Source organism: Oncorhynchus masou, chromosome 32 (genome assembly GCF_036934945.1).
Source record: "Oncorhynchus masou masou isolate Uvic2021 chromosome 32, UVic_Omas_1.1, whole genome shotgun sequence".
Classification (NCBI taxonomy): Eukaryota; Metazoa; Chordata; class Actinopteri; order Salmoniformes; family Salmonidae; genus Oncorhynchus; species Oncorhynchus masou.
The window spans coordinates 27,006,441-27,016,792 of NC_088243.1; the positions used below are offsets into that span (position 1 = coordinate 27,006,441).

Below are 10,352 nucleotides of genomic sequence, written 5' to 3' on the forward strand. Positions count from 1 at the left end.
GCGTTACAGGGAAGACATCCTCCTCCCTCATGTGGTACCCTTCCTGCAGGCTCATCCTGACGTGACCCTCCAGCATGTCAATGCCACCAGCCATACTGCTCGTTCTGTGCGTGATTTCCTGCAAGACAGGAATGTCAGTGTTCTACCATGGCCACTGAAGAGCCTGGATCTCAATCCATAATGAGCATGTCTGGGACCTGTTGGATTGGAGGGTGAGGGCTTGAGCCATTCCCCCCAGTAATGTCTGGGAACTTGCAGGGGCCTTGGTTGAAGAGTGGGGTAACATCTCACAGCAAGAACTAGCAAAGCTGGTGCAGTCCATGAGAAGGACATGCACTACAGTACTTAATGCAGCTGGTGGCAACCACAGATACTGACTTACTTTTGACTCCCCCTTTGTCAGGGACACATTATTCAATTTCTGTTAGTCATATGTCTATGGAACTTGTTCAGTTTATGTCTCAGTTGTTGGATCTTGTGTAAATATTTGTATGAACATAACATGTTAAGTTCGCTGAAAATAAATGCAGTTGACAGTGAGAGGACGTTTCTTTTTTTGCTGAGTTTATATATAAACATTATGAAAAAGAAAACACCCACCATATTTGACATCTGGGACTGTAACAGAGCTTTCTGCAATGTTCGTGGAGAGGATGATCTGTGGAGACAGACAGAACATTAAAGAACAGAGCTACGTTCTGGAAGTCCTATTCAGTAGAGTGGTGTGATAGTTACCTTCCTGTACCCTGGGACAGGCACCAGAAACACCCCGTTCTGCTCCTCCAGAGTGACAGAGGAGTGGAGAGGGTACACCTGCAGTCTAAAACATACACCATAACAACACAATCAAGTTTCTACTAAGTACCGGACACACACACACACCACACACACACACACCCTACCATAGTCATGCCCCAGAGACGTAACCAATGAACGTCAGACACACAACACCCACCTCTTGCGCACCAGCTTAGACAAGGCCTCTTGCATGTAGTGGATCTCACCCAGACCAGGAAGGAACACCAGCACACTGCCCGGTCTGGCAGAGACAGGCGTCCCTCCCGCTCAGTGCTGCAGTTGAGATACACACAATGGGATAATTATTGGACAACTATAGGACATCTAAAGTCAACAATAACTAATAAATAGTGAACAAATTCTTAATTTATCAAGCAAGCTAAGATGAAGAGTACTGCTGCTTGAACCCTAACCTCTGATCTTTGGCCTTCAGCTCATCAAAGCTCTGGATAAGGCTGACAGCCACGTTGTACATCTCCACAGTGATGTAAGGTTCATCTAGATATCCACCTGATAGATAATACACAGACAGTGTTAGGTTAGTCTAAACTGTGAGTACCAGCTACATCCACAGACGAGGCTTGATGCTTCCCCGCCCACCCTGTGAGGAATCAGGCTGCAGAGGTTATCCAGGTAGAACTCCTCAATGGCGTAGGGAGCCCCCTCCACCTCAAACACATAGGCTGGGTTCATCTGGCTGCGGATAGGCGTGCCAAAATACTCTGCAAACTCCCTGCAGTTGATGGTGGCTGACATGAGGATGACCTGCATAAAGAGGGAAGGGAGGCGTTGTGTGTCTGTTTCGTCAGTACGGTTTAGGATCATGGTGGTGAGTGCTGAGAAGGGTGGGCTCACCTTGATGTAACGAGAGTTGGAATAGAGGAGCTTCCTCACAACCAAGAGGAGAAAGTCCAACTCCTCTGTCCGCTTATGGACCTGAAATCCATAGAACCACCCTGCTTACCTACTGGCTCATCCACTGCCAAGGCAAGATATTACTCACCATCAGCTAGTTTGACGTTACTGGGTACTAAGATACACTGAACACCAGATAGGACAACATTATTAGCGGTCAAGTCATCTGTAGACGACTTTGAAATGACGACCAGTCTGTTTCAACAGGAAAGTGAGTCTTGGTTAACTCATCTATGAAGATGTGAGAGTACTCAGTCAGGCTCTTGGCGCCGACCAGTTTCTGCAGCAGCACCCCAGTGGTCATGTAGATGAGTCTGGTGTGTTCAGTGGCCATCTTCTCTAGGCCCACCTGAAACAAACATAATGGCGAAGTGGCAAGTGTACATTCACACACAAGCACATAAACACATCCATGTAGGTCAAGAGGAAAGGTGAAGCCAAAAGGCAGACGTGAGGATGCTACATCTACTGTCGCTTCCATCTGTGACGTCAAACAATCATTACCCAGAGCACTGTCTCACCACACAACGGGACTCTCTATCAGACAAATGACCTGTCCTAACAACCCCCCCCCCCAGGGAAGATGCCCTCATGTTCTGCTACTCAACTCAAGTACAAATTCCCTTACGGCTTGACTTTCATAAAACTCTCAGAGAAACTAAAGATCGAGAGAGAAGGCACAGTAAATATCCACTACAATCCCCCTAGGACAGACAGAGCCAAAGCTAAGAGAACTGGATAAAAGCAGCCCTCCTTGTTAGTACTGACAGGGGAAGGTCACTGTGAAAGTGGAAACTCTCCATACATCCTCAAGGCCTGGAACCCATCAGTTTCTCCAGCTCTCCACTGGAACCATTACACTGGTAGGAACCTTATTAATTGAATAATAATCATTATATGGTAGTACATGAATGGTATAAATGACAATTTATCGCTCCCACAAGGTGCAGAGTATGAGTACTTGGCTACCATTATCTTCTAGTGTCTCCTACAGCTCTGCTTCACCCCTTCATCTTTCATTAGTTCACACACTCCACTATACTGTGACCTCCCATCTATATTTATTCTGACAAGCTTTCAAGCCCTTAGGTGTTCATCAGGTCAGCCCATCACTGTATCACTCCTCAATCACTGTCTTGCTAGCAGTGACATCACCCCTGCTGCAGTCCACAGCAGAGCAGACAGAGGCGAGGAGAAGGGAGTTATAATTAGACTGTCTCTTGTTTCAGAGCTGGACACAATGCAACCAGACAGCCTGGAAACAGTCCAGCATGGAATCCTGTCCACCCCACTCCTTCCACTCCTCTCACTGTGAGAGAAACGTCAAGTGGGCTTTTTGTACAGCGCTTCATCGAGAGATAATAGTATCGCTAGAGGTGCTAAACTCAGTCCACTGCCCCTTGTTATGCAACCTGAACTCTGAATTCTTGTTTCTTGCATCTTTTTCTCTCTTCTTTCCACCAAGGGATGTGTATGGTGTGCATGGTGTGCATGGTAATGTGTTTTTTGGGGTATAGATATCAAAATTGTATAATTAACAAGGTATGAGTGAGTGTGGTGTGAATTCTTCACTAACCTGGTATCCCACCAGACTACCCAGAGTGCACTTGCGCTCTCTGGCAATCCATCGGGCAATGCTGCTGGCGCCTATTTTGTGAGGCTGGGTAACCACGAGGTTACAGGGGGCATTCTTCTCGCTGTAGTAGTCCAGGATGAACTGAGGCAGCTGGGTAGTTTTCCCACTGCCTGTGGCTCCACAAATGATCACCACAGAGCTGTTCTCGATCAGAGAGATGAGCTAGAAATACACAAACAGAGGAGAGAACATTAGATTTGCCATTTTAAAGCTGAAAATCAAAATATGATTCAACAACCTAAATTACAGTTTATAATAAAGTATTCTAATCTGTTGTTTATGTTCAGCCACAAAAACATCCAAAACACTCAGTTCTGCTCTTGCTGGACAATAAATGTGAATCTGAGTAGGAAATGAAAGTCTGAAACACAGATATTTTCAATAATGGCCCTACTCCATCAGACTGTTACTTGAAAGCATGTGATGACAGTCACAGTGAGTTAGGGTCCCTGCTCTTGTTGCGCCTATGGCTCCATCAGATAGAATCAGTGTTCATCTGAAGCACAGTAAAACCTTGAATGGAGTTACGACCTGAGGAACTGTTGCCAATGACCATCTCTGTTCAAGTCTATGACCTGAAAAGGTCTGAAATGGAAGAAGTACCTGAAGCGTGTGTGGCTACTAAAGTATTTTACCTCCTGTCTATTCTTTGTGATGGGCAAGCTGGGGTAGTCATAACTGGCCAATGGGGGTGGAGGCGCACCTAGAGTTGGAGAGAAACACAAAAAGGTTTGCTCATTGACTTTCTTAATTGTCAGGGGAAAAAAGGAATGCAATTGAAAGCCAAATTAATTAGAAAGGTATATCAATGTGTAACTCACTCACAGAAAAGTCAGGCTTTCCTGTCTTGTTCCTCATTCCCCCATGTTCACTCTTTGGGCTGACCTGCTGTTGGGGAGCTTTTGCAGGGCTAGAGAGAAACACAGATTCTCAGGTAAATCAAAAGATTGTGCACTGAAATGTCACTGTCAACTAATGTCAATTCCATGACTCTTTGGTCTGGCCAAACAAGAGAAAATTACTGTATGGTGTTTCAGTCCAGCCACCCAATCCTTTTAGAAAACCAAACGTATCAGCATTTAAGCATCAAGGAGAGACAATGCAGTTCTGTAAGTCAATGTACACTCTTACAAAAAAAGATTCCAAAAGGGTTCTTCAGCTTTCCCCATAAAATAACCCTTTTAAGTTCTAGTTAGAACCCTCTGTGGAAAGGGTTCTATATGGAACCCAAAAGGGCTCTTCAAGGACAGCCGAAGAACCCTTCTAGGTTCTAGATACACCACTACACTCTTAGAAAAAGAGGTGTAATCAAAACTAGGTGAAACAAAGCTCCCCCCGTTGAACTCATATTAGGCAGCCGCATCCTAGTAGTGATAATGTGGCTTTTTCACTGAGTAAATAACGTTTAGTAATGCTAGTGTGTCTTTGTCAAGTCAAATAGCTCTCCCCCTACTTTCTTTCTAAATTCCCTCCCTTCCACCAAAAATGATTTCCCTTTTTTCTCTGAGTTTCTAACATTCCTCTCTTACTCGTCCTCCCTGTCATCTCCCCCACTCCTCTCATTCCGTGGCTGGGCCAGTCAGGCCTGGGGCAGTGTTGCAGAGAGAGCAGTCCCAGTCATCTCAGCTTCTCTCCGGGCGAGAGGAGGACTTTATCTACACAGCAGGCAGACACACTGTCAGAGCTGGGAGCAGCTCACACACACATCTAAAAATGCACAAGGGTTGACATGCACACACTCTTCAGCATCTAACAAAGCAGCTGACCTTACAACAAAGCAGCAGAAAAGGAAAGGACACAGCATTGAGTCAGAGGAAAACCCTGAGTAACTCCGCTGGACACAGTCCACAGGACAGGAGAGCAGGGACGAGTGAAGATTACAAGTGCGCAGTACAGAGAGGACAATTTCTTACAGACAGCAGAGGAGTGCAGACAGCGTATGAGCCACTCTCGATCAGGACTACAAGTCCAGTAAGGACCAGAGAATGGAGACTTCACTGACAGACCCATGGATACAGAGTCCTGGAGATGCTACACTGAGGTGCCTGTGTTGATCTCTCTGCCTACGACTGGCTCTCCCTCAAGCATCCTCACTGCAGCATTCAAGAGTAAGTACCAACAACCATGTGTATTTTTTTTTTTTTTTTGTAAATTACATTTCACAGTACATAGGCTATTTGCCATTTATGGTCAGAGAGTTCCAACAATAAAATGTCACTCATCTAGACAATAGCCACAGATTATTTGGCCCATTATTTTTAGACATTTTCTAGGACAGTCAGGTTTAATAAAACAAATGACTTTTCTTATGCTTTGAGACATTGATATAGCACTACAGTACCCGTTACCCCAGGCTGCCTAATCTGAGTGTAGCTAAGGTGTGAGGTACAGAGGGAACCAACAGTCTGAGGAGTTCAGTACACACCCACACCTGGTCATCCTCCTCAACAGAGAGAATGCCACTGAATGATATCAGAACACTGATGAAGACAGAGGTCAGCTTGTATGGAGGTGATTCATTTCTCACTTTCCAACATGTCAAGTCTTCAACGAGTGCAGATCAAATCAATACAATTGCAATTCTTTCAACAGTTCTGTTAAAACAGACTTCAGGAGAACAGGACATCAGTGTCAATACTTTTGATTCAGGATGTACAATACTTTATTTTCTCACTGCAGTAACCACAGTATTCCTCCGCCATGCCCCTATTCAGCTGGATGAAATGGTTGCGTGCTGAAGGAGAACAGGCTCAAGATGAGGGGACGTCTGCTAAGTCCACAGGGGTATTACCCAGCTGTACATTGATCAGGGAGCTGCTGTGGCACGTGGAGGAGAGGGAGCGCCTGGCACGGGAGGTGGAGCGGGAACACAGGTTGGCCCACAACACCGTGGGATACCCCCACTGGCTTCAGAGCTACCCAAGGTTACGTACGCTGATCCCCGCATCGGAGCGTCACCAGTTGGAGCGTTTGTGTGCCCAAATCCAGCCCATACACACCGCCACGGTGCTCTCCAGGTACATTGTACACCCATTTTCATACAGTAGTACCCTTTTCATATAAGCACACTGTGTCCGAAATAGCCACTGCCACCACACCAGGGTGACAATAGGCGAAGGAGACGAGTCTCAAGGAGAGCGGGGCAGAGCAATCTGCCAGGGAAGCCACTGTGTTGTCGTCACAGAAGTAGGGAACATGGGGTGTGAATATGCAACAGTGAAGTGGATCCTATGTGGCTAGGCACAGTGAAAACAACCCCAGGGAAAGCACTCTGCAACAGCAATATCATATCCCTATTAAAATAAAAACATCCCACAACAATGTTTTACAGTGATGGTGACATTTGCATGAACACAGATTTGGTCTTTTGGAGGGCTAAATGAGAAATCATGACCCTTGTAATCATACTTGAAATAACCTTTAAATCCACCATGGGTCTTGCAAAAATTAATGTACATTAACTAGATGTGCATAACCACATCCACATGGTTGATCTTCACGGCTGTCAAAGAAATTGTTCAATGCCCAGTTATACCACTGACGGAAGTGACACAAACACTCGACCCCCCCTCCCCCAAGAACTCTTCATTCAATCTTGAGGTGTGACTAGGTTTGCATAAGCACATTACAACAGCAACAAGATCACCCAATTATTCAAGGGATATTATTCGGTGTGGAAACTCACTGCAAGCATTTTACTTCTTTGCAAAATGTCCTCCTGACAACGAGATTGGAGTGAGCTCATAAATATGCCCTCAGCCTTGTCACCTCACACAACGCATGATACTTTGAAATAGCCTACATCATTATCAGCATAATTTGTCAACTAGGTCTAACGGATAATTGAAACCCAAAACAGCTTCTCCCAAATGGCCTCATTATTGTGGATAATGCAGTTTGGGTTAAAGAGTTTATTAACCCACTATATCCCTCTATCTATCCCATTCTCAGGTTCCGAGAGGTGCTGGCCAGCAACAACATCCTGCCCTGGGAGCTGGTGTACGTCTTCAAGCAGGTGCTGAGAGACTTCCTCAACAAAGAGGAAGGGGAAGAAGAGGAGGAGCATCTGCCGCAGCCAGCACTGCTTGGGCCAATGGAGGAATGGACCAACCGATACCAAATAAAGCAGGGCTTTGTCACACCCACCGTGCCGGACTGTGGTGAGCCCCTGAGAGAGGAGATCCCAACCATCTCTGGATATGTGGACCGTACTATGAGAGGCTCTAGTCCTTTCACTGCCCATAGGGACTGGGACCTTCCCTACTACTACCATCACCCAGTGCCACACAACTCCCCAGAGGCCTACAGCACCATGCTGTGAGAGGAGACAGGGTGGTAAAGTAGTCCCCAACTCATGACCATGCTTACCTTCTATCCTTGTTATGTCATGCCTGAAAGAGTTGTAAATCCACCCCCCAAATGTGCATAAAATGTTAGATTTATTCATTTGAATGTATGAACTGCAACACAATCTTGCACAGGACAAACACTTGGGGACAGATTTAGACATGCAACAATATATACTGCTATCTACCTGAACTAGGGGTGCATCTCAATACTAGCTACTACAATAGGCTAGTCTACTAGCGAGCCTACTTCATTTACACTGACAAGTCAACCCGTGCTTAGACATTTTGGCACCTGGCTACAGAGTACCATGAGTCATAATACCCATAAAACATACCGGTCAAACAAGGAAATGTTCCTATTGTTTTTCCACCATTCATTTTTCCCATAGGGGATTTTAGAAACACTTCAAATAAGGGCTGTGTTTTGTGAAGGCTTATTCTGGCATAACAATATTCCATCCACCTGACAGTCGTGGCATATCAAGAATCTGATTAAACAGCATGATCATTACACAGGTGCCCCTTGTGTTGGGGACAATAAAACATCACTTTAAAAACGTGCAGTCTTGTCACAACACCACAGATATCTGAAGTTTAGAGGGGGCGTGCAAATTGGCATGCTGACTGCAAGATGTCCACTAGAGCTGTTGACAGTTAATTTAATGTTAATTTCTCTACCATAAGCTGCCTCCAATATCAATGTAGAGAATTTGGCAGTATATCCAACAGGCCTCAAAACAGCAGACCATGTGTAACCATGCCCAACCCAGGACCTCCACATCAGGCTGCTTCACTTGTGGGAGGAGTATGTCTGTTATAAAGCCCTTTGTGGGGAAAAACTCATTCTGATTGGCTGGGCCTGGCTGCCAAATGAGTGGGCCTATACCCAACCAGGCACACCTATGGCTGCACCGTTCCCAGTCATGTGAAATCCATAGATTAGGGCCGAATGATTTTATTGAAATTGACTGATTTCCTTACATGAATTGGTACTCAGTAAAATCTTTGAAATTATTGCGTTTATATTTTTGTTCAGTATAGTTTACTGTGTTAGTAAATTATAACATTTTATTTTTGTTAGTTAAAACAGTACTTCTTAAATTATGTAGGTAGCTATGTAGCCTGAAGATCCAACGTTGAATCACGTAGAATTCTACATCAGCGATAAATTATCGTTTGGGTCAGGAAAGTTTCCTCTCATTACCTCTACAAGCAAGAATGCTGAATAAAATAATACTTCACCGGTTGTCCGTGAGGCTGGTCATTTTGCAGACAATATATCCACAGGAAAGTGTAATTACGTCAACTTTTCAAAGCTCTGTGCGTTCAGATGTATATCACCCGAAGCATGTGCACAATATGAAAATATACAAACATATGCATACTTAACGAGCTGGTGCAAGTGTTTACATGGTTCTGCTCATTCTTCAGGTGAGAAATCAACACACTATAAACGTTTTGAAAAGTTGATGTAAATTTACTTGTCTGTGGATATATTGTCTCACCTTTCTACCTGCAAAATGACAAACTGCACGGACAACCGATAAAGTACGTTAAAAAAAATATTCAATAGTCTCTTATGAGAAGACATTTCCAAACATTTGTAAATTACAGCATTAATCTCAGACTGAACCAGAGCAGAGGTACCAGTTTGATTATCAGGCAATGTAGCTAGCTAACACAAAAGTATAAAGTTCCAGCTTGGTAAATTAGCTAGTGTGCTACAGTGCGAGGGAACATGTACAATTTAACAATTCTACATTATCTAGCTAGCCAGTTTACTTACCTCTGTCTTGATGACTCTTCCGACTTTACTTTTGAGGTTCATCTGTGATTCTTATGTTAGCAAATTGGGTGCCCAATGTAAACCATTCTGTTATCTGTTCTGCAGTTATTGCTTTGTTCATGTTTAATATTTTGTGGACTCCAGCGACCGCTTCGATTGGTCTGTGTTCAATGGTGATACTGCAGAATTCTAAATTAGTTCAAAGGCACGTGACAGTACACCTGCTAAGGGGTTCCAACAGTCATAAACCCTGCTTATTAAAATTTTATTTTAAACCTAACCTTAACCACACTGCTATCCGTATGCCTATCCCTAACCTTAAATAAAGACCAAAAAACGACTTTTGGGTTTCATACACTTTTTACGATATAGCCCATTTTGACTCTGCTGTGGTAACTAGTGGAAACCCCGTTAAGGAGTCTGGGTTTGTCTGGATCCCTTGCAAAGGAGCCGAGAAGTCTGGGTTGGTCTGGATCAAACATCCATCTTCTGCAGGGGTTGTCAAAACTCATTTTGCCCTGATTTAGCCTCGGGAGCCGCATTGGTGGAAAAAGTACACAATTGTCATACTTGAGTAAAAGTAAAGATACCTTAACAGAAAATGACTCAAGTGAAAGTCACAGAGTAAAATATAACATGAGTAAAAGTATTTGGTTTTAAATATACTTAAGTATCAAAAGTACCCTAAAAGTATGAATCATTTTAAATTCCTTATATGAAGAAAACCAGATTACACAATGTTATTGTTTTTAAAATGTACGGATAGCCAGGGGCACACGCCAACACTCAGACATAATTTACAAACTAAGCATTTGTGTTTAGTGAGTCCGACAGATCATAGGCTGAAGGGATGACAAGGGAGATTATC

The 10,352-nt window shown here is 44.1% G+C and overlaps 1 protein-coding gene and 1 pseudogene across 1 annotated transcript; one reads left to right on the forward strand and one right to left on the reverse strand.

The window, feature by feature from the left end:
• LOC135527176 (ATP-dependent RNA helicase TDRD9-like) overlaps positions 1–9,996 on the reverse strand; it is a 30,445-nt pseudogene extending 20,449 nt beyond the window's left edge.
• On the forward strand, positions 6,050–7,670 carry LOC135525813 (protein RD3-like). The gene is made up of 2 exons (XM_064953700.1): positions 6,050–6,366; positions 7,301–7,670. The coding sequence occupies exons 1-2, from the start codon at positions 6,050–6,052 to the stop codon at positions 7,668–7,670; spliced, it is 687 nt and encodes a 228-aa protein (XP_064809772.1).
• Positions 9,997–10,352: the final 356 nt, after the last annotated feature.